General features: G+C 48.9%; 1 protein-coding gene across 1 annotated transcript in view; it reads right to left on the reverse strand.

Moving 5' to 3' along the window:
- The window catches only part of LOC142246833 (uncharacterized), a 129761-nt gene that overhangs the window by 102858 nt on the left and 11219 nt on the right, over window positions 1–15684 (reverse strand). Inside the window, exons 4-6 of the mRNA XM_075319882.1 lie at window positions 11557–11988; window positions 11006–11444; window positions 8466–9725 (exon numbers count right to left, since the gene is read on the reverse strand). Coding sequence (XP_075175997.1) covers window positions 8466–9725; window positions 11006–11444; window positions 11557–11988 — 2131 coding nt within the window. The remainder of the gene's footprint in view (window positions 1–8465; window positions 9726–11005; window positions 11445–11556; window positions 11989–15684) is intronic.

Consider the following 15684-nt stretch of genomic DNA (forward strand, 5'->3'; position numbering starts at 1 on the left):
CACACGTTATCTACAGGTGACCTCAATACACACGTTATCTACAGGTGACCTCCGTACACACGTTATCTACAGGTGACCTCCGTACACACGTTATCTACAGGTGACCTCCGTACACACGTTATCTACAGGTGACCTCAATACACACGTTATCTACAGGTGACCTCCGTACACACATTATCTACAGGTGACCTCCGTACACACATTGTCTATAGGTGACCTCAATACACACGTTATCTACAGGTGACCTCCGTACACACGTTATCTACAGGTGACTCCCGACTACACGTTATCTACAGGTGAACCCCGACTACACGTTATCTACAGGTGACCTCCGTACACACATTATCTACAGGTGACCTCCGTACACACGTTATCTACAGGTGACCTCCGTACACACGTTATCTACAGGTGACCTCCGTACACACGTTATCTACAGGTGACCTCCGTACACACGTTATCTACAGGTGACCTACGTACACACGTTATCAACAGGTGACCTCCGTACACACGTTATCTACAGGTGACCTCCGTACACACGTTATCTACAGGTGACCCCCGTACACACGTTATCTACAGGTGACCTCCGTACACACGTTATCTACAGGTGACCCCCGACTACACGTTATCTACAGGTGACCCCCAACTACACGTTATCTACAGGTGACCTCCGTACACACGTTATCTACAGGTGACCTCCGTACACACGTTATCTACAGGTGACCTCCGTACACACGTTATCTACAGGTGACCTCCGTACACACGTTATCTACAGGTGACCTCCGTACACACGTTATCTACAGGTGACCTCCGTACACACGTTATCCACAGGTGACCTCCGTACACACGTTATCTACAGGTGACCTCCGTACACACGTTATCTACAGGTGATCTCCGTACACACGTTATCTACAGGTGACCTCAATACACACGTTATCTACAGGTGACCTCCGTACACACGTTATCTACAGGTGACCTCCGTACACACGTTATCTACAGGTGACCTCCGTACACACGTTATCTACAGGTGATCTCCGTACACACGTTATCTACAGGTGACCTCAATACACACGTTATCTACAGGTGACCTCCGTACACACGTTATCTACAGGTGACCTCCGTACACACATTATCTACAGGTGACCTCCGTACACACGTTATCTACAGGTGACCTCCATACACACGTTATCTACAGGTGACCTCCGTACACACGTTATCTACAGGTGACCTCCGTACACACGTTATCTACAGGTGACCTCCGTACACACATTATCTACAGGTGACCTCCGTACACACGTTATCTACAGGTGACCTCCGTACACACGTTATCTACAGGTGACCTCCATACACACGTTATCTACAGGTGACCTCCGTACACACGTTATCTACAGGTGACCTCCGTATACACGTTATCTACAGGTGACCTCCGTACACACGTTATCTACAGGTGACCTCCGTACACACGTTATCTACAGGTGACCTACGTACACACGTTATCCACAGGTGACCTCCGTACACACGTTATCTACAGGTGACCTCCGTACACACGTTATCTACAGGTGACCTACGTACACACGTTATCTACAGGTGACCTCCGTACACAAGTTATCTACAGGTGACCTCCGTACACACGTTATCTACAGGTGACCTCCGTACACACGTTATCTACAGGTGACCTTCATACACATGTTATCTACAGGTGACCTCCATACACACGTTATCTACAGGTGACCTCCATACACACGTTATCTACAGGTGACCTCCGTATACAAGTTATCTACAGGTGACCTCCGTACACACGTTATCTACAGGTGACCTCCATACACACGTTATCTACAGTTGACCTTCATACACATGTTATCTACAGGTGACCTCCATACACATGTTATCTACAGGTGACCTTCATACACATGTTATCTACAGGTGACCTCCATACACACGTTATCTACAGGTGACCTCCGTACACACGTTATATACAGGTGACCTCCGTATACACGTTATCTACAGGTGACCTCCGTACACACGTTATCTACAGGTGACCTCCGTACACACGTTATCTACAGGTGACCTACGTACACACATTATCCACAGGTGACCTCCGTACACACGTTATCTACAGGTGACCTCCGTACACACGTTATCTACAGGTGACCTACGTACACACGTTATCTACAGGTGACCTCCGTACACAAGTTATCTACAGGTGACCTACGTACACACGTTATCTACAGGTGACCTCCGTATACAAGTTATCTACAGGTGACCTCCATACACACGTTATCTACAGGTGACCTCCATACACACATTATCTACAGGTGACCTCCATACACACATTATCTACAGGTGACCTCCATACACACATTATCTACAGGTGACCTCCGTACACACATTATCTACAGGTGACCTCCGTACACACATTATCTACAGGTGACCTCCGTACACACATTATCTACAGGTGACCTCCATACACACGTTATCTACAGGTGACCTCCGTACACACATTATCTACAGGTGACCTCCATACACACGTTATCTACAGGTGACCTCCATACACATGTTATCTACAGGTGACCTCCGTACACACGTTATCTACAGGTGACCTCCGTACACACGTTATCTACAGGTGACCTCCGTACACACGTTATCTACAGGTGACCCCCGACTACACGTTATCTACAGGTGACCTCCATACACACGTTATCTACAGGTGACCTCCATACACACGTTATCTACATTTGACCTCCGTACACACGTTATCTACAGGTGACCTCCGTACACACGTTATCTACAGGTGACCTCCGTACACACGTTATCTACAGGTGACCTCCGTACACACATTATCTACAGGTGACCTCCGTACACACGTTATCTACAGGTGACCTCCATACACACGTTATCTACAGGTGACCTCCGTACACACGTTATCTACAGGTGACCTCCGTACACAAGTTATCTACAGGTGACCTCCGTACACACGTTATCTACAGGTGACCTCCGTACACACGTTATCTACAGGTGACCTCCGTACACACGTTATCTACAGGTGACCTCCGTACACACGTTATCTACAGGTGACCTTCATACACATGTTATCTACAGGTGACCTCCGTACACATGTTATCTACAGGTGACCTACATACACATGTTATCTACAGGTGACCTCCATACACATGTTATCTACAGGTAACCTTCATACACATGTTATCTACAGGTGACCTCCGTACACACATTATCTACAGGTGACCTCCGTACACACATTATCTACAGGTGACCTCCATACACACATTATCTACAGGTGACCTCCATACACACATTATCTACAGGTGACCTCCATACACACATTATCTACAGGTGACCTCCATACACACATTATCTACAGGTGACCTCCGTATACACGTTATCTACAGGTGACCTCCGTACACACGTTATCTACAGGTGACCTCCATACACATGTTATCTACAGGTGACCTCCATACACACGTTATCTACAGGTGACCTCCATACACATGTTATCTACAGGTGACCTCCGTACACACGTTATCTACAGGTGACCTCCATACACACGTTATCTACAGGTAACCTCCATACACATGTTATCTACAGGTGACCTCCGTACACACGTTATATACAGGTGACCTCCATACACATGTTATCTACAGGTGACCCCCGACTACACGTTATCTACAGGTGACCTCCGTACACACGTTATCTACAGGTGACCCCCGACTACACGTTATCTACAGGTGACCCCCGACTACACGTTATCTACAGGTGACCCCCGACTACACATTATCTACAGGTGACCTCCGTACACACGTTATCTACAGGTGACCTCCGTACACACGTTATCTACAGGTGACCTCCGTACACACGTTATCTACATTTGACCCCCAACTACACGTTATCTACAGGTGACCTCCGTACACACGTTATCTACAGGTGACCCCCGACTACACGTTATCTACAGGTGACCTCTGTACACACGTTATCTACAGGTGACCTCCATACACACGTTATCTACAGGTGACCCCCGACTACATGTTATCTCCAGGTGACCCTCGACTACACGTTATCTACAGGTGACCTCCGTACACACGTTATCTACAGGTGACCTCCATACACACGTTATCTACAGGTGACCTCCGTACACACGTTATCTACAGGTGACCTCCGTACACACGTTATCTACAGGTGACCTCCGTACACACGTTATCTACAGGTGACCTCCATACACACGTTATCCACAGGTGACCTCCGTACACACGTTATCTACAGGTGACCTCCGTACACACGTTATCTACAGGTGACCTCCATACACACGTTATCTACAGGTGACCTCCGTACACACGTTATCTACAGGTGACCTCCGTACACACGTTATCTACAGGTGACCTCCGTACACACGTTATCTACAGGTGACCTCCATACACACGTTATCTACAGGTGACCTCCGTACACACGTTATCTACAGGTGACCTCCATACACACGTTATCTACAGGTGACCTCCATACACACGTTATCTACAGGTGACCTCCGTACACACGTTATCTACAGGTGACCTCCGTACACAAGTTATCTACAGGTGACCTCCGTACACACGTTATCTACAGGTGATCTCCGTACACACGTTATCTACAGGTGACCTCCGTACACACGTTATCTACAGGTGACCTCCGTACACACGTTATCTACAGGTGACCTCCGTACACACGTTATCTACAAGTGACCTCCGTACACACGTTATCTACAGGTGACCTCCGTACACACGTTATCTACAGGTGACCTCCGAACACACGATATCTACAGGTGACCTCCGTACACACGTTATCTACATTTGACCTCCGTACACACGTTATCTACAGGTGACTTCCGTACACACGTTATCTACAGGTGACCTCCGTACACACGTTATCTACAGGTGACCTCCATACACACGTTATCCACAGGTGACCTCCGTACACACGTTATCTACAGGTGACCTCCGTACACACATTATCTACAGGTGACCTCCGTACACACGTTATCTACAGGTGACCTCCGTACACACGTTATCTACAGGTGACCTCCATACACACGTTATCTACAGGTGACCTCCGTACACACGTTATCTACAGGTGACCTCCGTACACACGTTATCTACAGGTGACCTCCGTACACACGTTATCTACAGGTGACCTCCATACACACGTTATCTACAGGTGACCTCCGTACACACGTTATCTACAGGTGACCTCCATACACACGTTATCTACAGGTGACCTACGTACACATGTTATCTACAGGTGACCTCCGTACACACGTTATCTACAGGTGACCTCCGTACACACGTTATCTACAGGTGACCTACGTACACACGTTATCTACAGGTGACCTCCGTACACACATTATCTACAGGTGACCTACGTACACACGTTATCTACAGGAGACCCCCGACTACACGTTATTTACAGGTGACCTCCGTACACACGTTATCTACAGGTGACCTCCGTACACACGTTATCTACAGGTGACCTCCGTATACACGTTATCTACAGGTGACCTCCATACACATGTTATCTACAGGTGACCTCCATACACATGTTATCTACAGGTGACCTCCATACACACGTTATCTACAGGTGACCTCCATACACATGTTATCTACAGGTGACCTCCGTACACACGTTATCTACAGGTGACCTCCATACACACGTTATCTACAGGTAACCTCCATACACATGTTATCTACAGGTGACCTCCGTACACACGTTATCTACAGGTGACCTCCATACACATGTAATCTACAGGTGACCTCCGTACACACGTTATCTACAGGTGACCCCCGACTACACGTTATCTACAGGTGACCCCCGACTACACGTTATCTACAGGTGACCCCCGACTACACATTATCTACAGGTGACCTCCGTACACATGTTATCTACAGGTGACCTCCGTACACACGTTATCTACAGGTGACCTCCGTACACACATTATCTACATTTGACCCCCAACTACACGTTATCTACAGGTGACCTCTGTACACACGTTATCTACAGGTGACCCCCGACTACATGTTATCTCCAGGTGACCCCCGACTACACGTTATCTACAGGTGACCTCCGTACACACGTTATCTACAGGTGACCTCCGTACACACGTTATCTACAGGTGACCATTACTGAGTCCTCTGGATGTAACATAGAGTGCAGCCCCCTTATTACCCCCACAATATAGTGATGCTTCCTTATTACCCCCACAATATAGTGATGCTTCCTTATTACCCCCACAATATAGTGATGCTTCCTTATTACCCCCACAATATAGTGATGCTTCCTTATTACCCCCACAATATAGTGATGCCCCGTTATTACCCCCACAATATAGTGATGCCCCCTTATTACCCCCACAATATAGTAATGCCCCCTTATTACCCCCCACAATATAGTGATGCCCCCTTATTACCCCCACAATATAGTGATGCCCCCTTATTACCCCCACAATATAATGATGCCCCTTATTACCCCCACAATATAGTGATGCCCCCTTATTACCCCCCACAATATAATGATGCCCCTTATTACCCCCACAATATAGTGATGCCCCCTTATTACCCCCACAATATAATGATGCCCCTTATTACCCCCACAATATAATGATGCCCCTTATTACCCCCACAATATAGTGATGCCCCCTTATTACCCCCACAATATAATGATGCCACTTATTACCCCCACAATATAGTGATGCCTCCTTATTACCCTCACAATAAAATGATGTCCCTTATTGCCCTCACAATATAGTGATGCCCCCTTATTGCCCCAATATAGTGATGCCCCTTTATTGTCCTCACAATATAGTGATGCCCCCTTATTACCCCCACAATATAGTGATGCCCCCTTATTACCCTCACAATATAGTGATGCCCCCTTATTACCCCCACAATATAGTGATGCCCCCTTATTACCCTCACAATATAATGATGTCCCTTATTGCATCCACAATATAGTGATGCCCCCTTATTACCCCCACAATATAGTGATGCCCCCTTATTACCCTCACAATATAGTGATGCCCCCTTATTACCCCCACAATATAATGATGCCACTTATTACCCCCACAATATAGTGATGCCTCCTTATTACCCTCACAATAAAATGATGCCCCCTTATTGCCCTCACAATATAGTGATGCCCCCTTATTGCCCCAATATAGTGATGCCCCTTTATTGCCCTCACAATATAGTGATGCCCCCTTATTACCCCCACAATATAGTGATGCCCCCTTATTACCCTCACAATATAGTGATGCCCCCTTATTACCCCCACAGTATAGTGATGCCCCCTTATTATCCTCACAATATAATGATGTCCCTTATTGCATCCACAATATAGTGATGCCCCCTTATTACCCCCACAATATAGTGATGCCCCCTTATTACCCTCACAATATAGTGATGCCCCCTTATTACCCCCACAATATAGAGATGCCCCCTTATTACCCTCACAATATAGTGATGCCCCCTTATTACCCCCACAATATAGTGATGCCCCCTTATTACCCCCACAATATAGTGATGCCCCCTTATTACCCTCACAATATAATGATGTCCCTTATTGCCCCTACAATATAGTGATGCCCCCTTCTTAGCCCCACAATATAGTTATGCCTCCTTATTACCCTCACAATATAGTGATGCCCCTTATTACCCCCACAATATAGTGATGCCCCCTTATTACCCTCACAATATAGTGATGCCCCCTTATTACCCCCACAATATAGTGATGCCCCCTTATTACCCCCACAATATAGTGATGCCCCCTTATTACCCCCACAATATAGTGATGCCCCCTTATTACCCTCACAATATAGTGATGCCCCCTTATTACCCCCACAATATAGAGATGCCCCCTTATTACCCTCACAATATAGTGATGCCCCCTTATTACCCCCACAATATAGTGATGCCCCCTTATTACCCCCACAATATAGTGATGCCCCCTTATTACCCTCACAATATAATGATGTCCCTTATTGCCCCTACAATATAGTGATGCCCCCTTCTTAGCCCCACAAAATAGTTATGCCTCCTTATTACCCTCACAATATAGTGATGCCCCCTTATTACCCCCACAATATAGAGATGCCCCCTTATTACCCTCACAATATAGTGATGCCCCCTTATTACCCCCACAATATAGTGATGCCCCCTTATTACCCCCACAATATAGTGATGCCCCCTTATTACCCTCACAATATAATGATGTCCCTTATTGCCCCTACAATATAGTGATGCCCCCTTCTTAGCCCCACAATATAGTTCTGCCTCCTTATTACCCCCCAAAATATAGTGATGCCCCTTATTACCCGCACAATAAAGTGATGCCCCCTTATTGCCCCCACAATAAAGTGATGCCCCCTTAGTGGCCCTCACAGTACGATGCCCCCAGCTGTCTCCCCTCGGCAGACCCCACATTACACTTCTCACCTTCACATTCACCTGATCTCTTATTTTCTGGCTGGGGATAACCTCTTGTCTTAGACGACTCTGGATCCACGTTGGCTGCAGGTCGCCCACAATCCGAGCGATTAACAGATGTTTCTGTAATTTTACTTTTTGTAGACGACAATGAATTAGATCCATCAGCAGTGTCTGTGTTCCTCCCTCCTGCAGGGGGCGATGTACCCGATCCATCCTCAATGTTCCTCTTCTCCTCAGGTGAGGTCTCTTCCCTCCGTCCTGCAGGTGGCGCTGTGTTCGATATTTCAGCAGTGTATATATCCCCCTCAGGTGAGGTCTCTTCCCTCCGTCCTGCAGGGGGCAATGTACCCCATTCATCCTCAATGTTCCTCTTCTCTTCAGGTGAGGTCTCTTCCCTCCGTCCTGCAGGGGGCGATGTACCCCATTCATCCTCAATGTTCCTCTTCTCCTCAGGTGAGGTCTCTTCCCTCCGTCCTGCAGGGAGCGATGTACCCAATCCATCCTTAGTGTTCCTCTTCTCCTCAGGTGAGGTCTCTTCCCTCCGTCCTGCAGGTGGCACTGAAACCGATCCTTCAGCAGTGTATTTACTCTCCTCAGGTGAGGTCTCTTCCCTCCGTCCTGCAGGTGGCACTGAAACCGATCCTTCAGCAGTGTATTTACTCTCCTCAGGTGAGGTCTCTTCCCTCCATCCTGCAGGTGGCACTGAAACCGATCCTTCAGCAGTGTATTTACTCTCCTCAGGTGAGGTCTCTTCCCTCCGTCCTGCAGGTGGCACTGAAACCGATCCTTCAGCAGTGTATTTATTCTCCTCAGGTGAGGTCTCTTCCCTCCGTCCTGCAGGTGGCACTGAAACCGATCCTTCAGCAGTGTATTTATTCTCCTCAGGTGAGGTCTCTTCCCTCCGTCCTGCAGGTGGCACTGAAGCCGATCCTTCAGCAGTGTATTTACTCTCCTCGGGTGAGGTCTCTTCCCTCCGTCCTGCAGGTGGCACTGAAGCCGATCCTTCAGCAGTGTATTTACTCTCCTCAGGTGAGGTCTCTTCCCTCCGTCCTGCAGGTGGCACTGAAACCGATCCTTCAGCAGTGTATTTACTCTCCTCGGGTGAGGTCTCTTCCCTCCATCCTGCAGGTGGCACTGAAACCGATCCTTCAGCAGTGTATTTATTCTCCTCAGGTGAGGTCTCTTCCCTCCGTCCTGCAGGTGACACTGAAACCGATCCTTCAGCAGTGTATTTACTCTCCTCAGGTGAGGTCTCTTCCCTCCGTCCTGCAGGTGACACTGAAACCGATCCTTCAGCAGTGTATTTACTCTCCTCAGGTGAGGTCTCTTCCCTCCGTCCTGCAGGTGGCACTGAAACCGATCCTTCAGCAGTGTATTTACTCTCCTCGGGTGAGGTCTCTTCCCTCCATCCTGCAGGTGGCACTGAAACCGATCCTTCAGCAGTGTATTTATTCTCCTCAGGTGAGGTCTCTTCCCTCCGTCCTGCAGGTGACACTGAAACCGATCCTTCAGCAGTGTATTTACTCTCCTCAGGTGAGGTCTCTTCCCTCCGTCCTGCAGGTGGCACTGAAGCCGATCCTTCAGCAGTGTATATATCCTCCTCAGGTGAGGTCTCTTCCCTCCGTCCTGCAGGTGGCACTGAAGCCGATCCTTCAGCAGTGTATATATCCTCCTCAGGTGAGGTCTCTTCCCTCCGTCCTGCAGGGGGCGATGTACCCCATTCATCCTCAATGTTCCTCTTCTCCTTGGGTGAGGTCTCTGCCCTGCGTCCTGCAGGTGGCGCTGTAGCCGATCCTTCAGCAGTGTATATATTCTCCTCAGGTGAGGTCTCTTCCCTTCGTTTTGCAGGGGGTGCTGTATCCAATCCATCCTCAATGTTCCTCTTCCCCTCAGGTGAGGTCTCCTCACCTCTTCCTCCTGTACCACCATTATCTGCTGACATCTCACCTGATCTGTTTCTGGAGGGATTTTCCAATATTTCAGTTTTTTGTCTGAGTGGTGTCACCTGACCCAAATATCTCTGCTTCTCCACCTCATCTGGCCTCTGTAGATCTCTGTTCTTCCACCTCCTCTGACCTCTGTAGATCTCTGCTCCTCCACTTCCTCTGATCTCTCTGTTCCTCTACCTCCTCTGGTCTCTGTAGATCTCTGCTCCTTCACCTCCTCTGACCTCTCTGTAGATCTCTGCTCCTTCTCTGACCTCTTTGTAGATCTCTCCTCCACCTCCTCTGACCTCTCTGTAGATCTCTGCTCCTCCCACCTCCTCTGACCTCTCTGTAGATCTCTCCTCCTCCACCTCCTCTGACTTCTCTATAGATCTCTCCTCCTCCACCTCCTCTGACCTCTCTGTAGATCTCTGCTCCTCCACCTCCTCTGACCTCTCTGTAGATTTCTGCTCCTCCACCTCCTCTGACCTCTCTGTAGATATCTGCTCCTCCACCTCCTCTGACCTCTCTGTAGATATCTGCTCCTCCACCTCCTCTGACCTCAATAAGTCTCTCCTCCTCCACCTCCTCTGACCTCCCTGTAGATCTCTTCTCCTCCACCTCCTCTGACCTCTATAGGTCTCTCCTCCTCTACCTCCTCTGACCTCTCTATAGATCTCTGCTCCTTGACCTCATCTGACCTCTCTATAGATCTCTGCTCCTCCACCTCCTCTAACCTCTCTGTAGATCTCTGCTCCTCCTCTGACCTCTTTGTAGATCTCTCCTCCTCCACCTCCTCTAACCTCTCTGTAGATCTCTCGTCCTCCACCTCCTCTGACCTCTCTGTAGATCTCTGCTCCTCCTCTGACCTCTCTGTAGACCTCTCCTCCTCCACCTCCTCTGACCTCTTTGTAGATCTCTCCTCCACCTCCTCTGACCTCTCTGTAGATCTCTCCTCCTCCACCTCCTCTGACTTCTCTATAGATCTCTCCTCCTCCACCTCCTCTGACCTCTCTGTAGATCTCTCCTCCTCCACCTCCTCTGACCTCTCTGTAGATCTCTGCTCCGCCACCTCCTCAGGTCTCTGTAGATCTCTCCTCCTCCTCTGGTCTCTGTAGATCTCTGCTCCTCCACCTCTTCTGGTCTCTGTAGATCACTGCTCCTCCTCTGACCTCTTTGTAGATCACTCCTCCTCCACCTCCTCTGCCCTCTTTGTAGATCTCTCCTCCTCCATCTCCTCTGACCTCTCTGTAGATCTCTGCCCCTCCCACCTCCTCTGACCTCTCTGTAGATCTCACCTCCTCTGACCTCTCTGTAGATCTCACCTCCTTGACCTCTCTGTAGATCTCTGCTCCTCCCACCTCTTCTGACCTCTCTGTAGATCTCTGCTCCTCCACCTCCTCTGACCTCTCTGTAGATCTCTGCTCCTCCACCTCCTCAGTTTCTTGGTGATGGCTCAGTCCGTGCAGGATCCGGTCTATATTGTGGAGCCTCTGACTCCTGAGCCCCCACGCCTCTGCTTCCTCTTCCTTGACCGTGTGCTGCTGGTAATGGTAAGGTTCTTGTGAAATATCTCTGCTGTTTGTTACTTTCAGTTTCACTTTCTGCAGATTCCATGCATTAGTGACAGAGGGTGTGTAATGTGGGGGAGGGGGACACTGGACTCTGTGTGATGTGAGGAGATGCAGATACAGGAGGGACAGGACCCCTAATATCTGCAGAGACCATCACTAATAATGTGGAGACAAGTCCTGCGCCGCCCATCTTAATCATTGCCCTCCAGCTTTCTTCATTCTCACTGCCTATCACACCTGGCTCTGCACCGAGATGTCTGACTAAATATGTGCAATAAAGATCTCACTGATATCAATGTGGTCCTAGAGTTTTCCGTCCATGACGTCTTCCCTCTGCACCTTCACCACCACTTGAGTGATATTGAGAAGTGGCAGTGTGAAGTTCTCCGAGAAACAGCAACTACTGACCAGAGATGTGAGGGCTAAAAATGGACAAATGGCGCAAATCTAGAGACTGTGCTAGTGGACGTCCTGCAAACCGGGACTCTGACCATTACAGGCAGAGGTAAGCGCCAGCTCCGGTGTGGCGAGGATCCACCTGAAGCCAGGGGGGTAGGTTCCACTTGGGGTAGAAATAGGTGCAACACACCAAACGAGCAGATCCGTCAGGACCATAGTTCTGCCAAGACATCTCTGGAAAACCTGGACTTTACTAGGCCCGGGGCTTGGAGCTGGAGCTCAGTCAGAGTATCTAACAGCGGAGGGGGACACCCTAGAAAATAGGACTCTCATCATTCCTCTCTCAAAACACCGGTGGTAGTGTGACGCCCCGGCAAAACCAGGTAGTCACAGATGACTGTGTGGCACCCCTAGGGGTATTAGCCACAATAAAACCATCATTAGTTACTCAACACAACCACTAGAGCAGACATCGCACTACCACCTCTGGCCAGAAGGGGGAGCTCAAGAGACTCCCCTAGAGATATTCTGATCTGAGGTAAAATTGACAGTTTTTTTCTGTTGGAGCCGGGACGCTCAGAGGAGCAGTCACAGAGAAATTGCTCTGAGGTCCTTAGGAGAGACTGACAATTTCCAGGCCCAAGCCATTGGTCTGAGGAGGAGACAGAGAAGAGGAACATTTTAGGAACCGGGTAGCCATTAATATCTACCCCTGAAAAGGCGCAAATACGGACACCGGATCCGTGGCTGCATTAGTTTTACACAATACCGCAACCAGGAGAAGTGAAGGCGATTCAAGCTTCACCAGGGTCAGACACAGCAGCATCCAGAGAGTTCAGCGGTACTCCCAGAGGGGGTAAGCAGGGGAAAAGGACTCAAGTTGCCTGTTGAAATAGGACCCAGGAGGGACAGTTTGGGCCGGCAGCCAGTTCACAAACAGCAGCAGGGCCACACACAGACAGCGCAAAGAAGGAGGCCAAGGACCCGGCAGGGCAGAGTAACTTAGTCCTCCTGATACAGTCTCTGGTGATGGGACTTGTTATTCAGTTTTTGTTAAAGTAAACCGGTTAAACGTTGCCTGCGCCTCAGTCTCTCATTTGGACAGTTGCCACCTATCCAGGATTGGGACCATCGAAGCTGAGAAAACCTGTTGCTGATCAAGTAAGTGTCTGCGCCCCTAAAGTCTCCTCACAATACCATCATCTATAACCACCATTGACTTTTACCTCACCTGCCTGGGACCCACAGCCCTACCCGGAAAGGGCTTTCCACCTCAGCTGCCCCACATCATCATCCCCGGCCAGCTACTGGCAGCGGTGGCTATAAATAGCCACATTTATTCCGGGTGGCGTCACGAAAAACTCTTATAAACTTTTATTTATCCCCTGTAAATACCCCCCATTGCACTGTGCATCGCCTGAGACCACAGCCCGGGTCGAGCCACCCGTGACATCCCCTCAAGAAATAGACCCCCGATCCGGTGCTGGGTACCCCGGTCTCCTGGGCGTCACAAATTGGCGTCACGAACAGGATTTACCGTGCCCAGCTAAACTGGGTATTGTGTGCCGTGATTTCCAGTAAAATTGGTCAAAAACTGTGTGAAAAACATCAAAAATTTACTTTATTAAAGAAAATTTATTTTCCCCATTGAAAATCATTGAAATTGACTTTTCCCCATTGAAAGACATGGGGACAAAATGGCCGCCATCCTCTGAGGTAATCACCTTATAACTGCCTGTGTTATTTGAACTGCGCCACAGCCTGAGCTCTGACTAAAAAAAAAAAAAAAAAACAAATCCTGCTGCACCACAGAACTATTGTGCGCCATCCCGACGGGAGCAGAGGACCGGAAGGGTCCAGATTAACTAAGGGGGCGCAACATGCCGCACCACGGAGATGCTGATGCACCAGGTGATGCGACCGCAGCAGAAGGACAAAATATGAATAGAGCGTCTGGCAGCCCAGCGGTGCAAGGAGCAGCGCCCATTATGCCATTTCTGATGCCCTATACTCCAGGTGCCCCGTGGCTACCACACTATGAAGGTGAGCCAAATACTCTTGATAACTTTAATGAGAAGCTGCAAGCCTGCTTCAACATGTACCCTGCCCTGACAGAGATTCAGCGTGTTGGTCATCTTATGGGACAGTTAGCTGGCAGTGCCCTGCGGGAAGTCACAGCCTGGCCAGTAGATGCAAAAGACACTGTTGAACATGTAATAGCCGGACTGAAAGCAGCTTTTGAAATCACTGCCGGCAGTAAGGCTAAAACAAGATTCTTTAATTGTAAACAGAAACCCAATGAGAGCGTGAGAGACTTTGCTTTAAATCTACAGGAGGCGCTCAAAGCACTTACATTAGCAGAACCAGTCTTTACCACCGGAGCAGATAAGTTATTGAAAGATCAATTTATTAACTCTTAACCCCTTCTCACCGGGGGCATTTAAGCATGCTGGCCTTTAAGGATCCCGAACTGACATTTGCTCAATTAAAGGAAAGTGCCATTCGTCTCCAGCAGGCAGAGGCGCCCCGGGATCTGGATTTGTCTCAAACTATTGCAGAGGCACCTCAGCAGCAGGGAGTGCCAGTGACCTCAGCCATGTCAGGGGCTATTGCTAAATCTCTGGAGCCTAACACCAATGAGGCTCTCCATCAAAAGCTTGCTGCCCTGACAGACACCGTTGCTTCAATGGCTAAAATCATTCAGGAGTTGCGTGGATCCCAGACTACACCCAAGATTGAGTTGGCGACCAGCAAAGAGGATGTTCCATGGATGAGGCCCAGGAGATACTCAGCGTGGAGAGGACGACCCAGCGACCGCTACCAGCCGGATGGACAGCCCATTTGCCGTCGTTGCAAGGAGCCAGGCCACTTTGCCCGGGAATGTGCTTTAAACAAGGATCCCCTGGGAAGACGGGCCGCTTCGCAGGAATGAACTTTCAAGGTCCAACACCCTAGCATGACAAGTACGTGGGAGGGCGTCCCGTTATCCCTATCGTGCTGGACGGTATTCCCCTCAACGCCCTGCTGGACACCGGTTCCCAGATATCGTCGATTCCGCATATCCTTTATAAGAGGTACTGGGCTGATACAGACATTGATAAAGGACCATCTAACCTTGCATTGAGTATATGGGCTAGTAATGGTGAGATAGTACCGCAAGTAGGTTTTAGGGAAATGACTGTCAAGATTGGTAGGGTAGAATTACAGAAGCAAGGTATTATTGTTGTTGATGTTGACCGGCGAGATCGTGAACCAACTGTATTGTTAGGAATGAATGTAATAGAAAATTGTTTTTCCGAGGTCCTTACTGTCTTACAGCAACTCGCC

Source organism: Anomaloglossus baeobatrachus, chromosome 7 (genome assembly GCF_048569485.1).
Source record: "Anomaloglossus baeobatrachus isolate aAnoBae1 chromosome 7, aAnoBae1.hap1, whole genome shotgun sequence".
NCBI classification, from domain to species: domain Eukaryota; kingdom Metazoa; phylum Chordata; class Amphibia; order Anura; family Aromobatidae; genus Anomaloglossus; species Anomaloglossus baeobatrachus.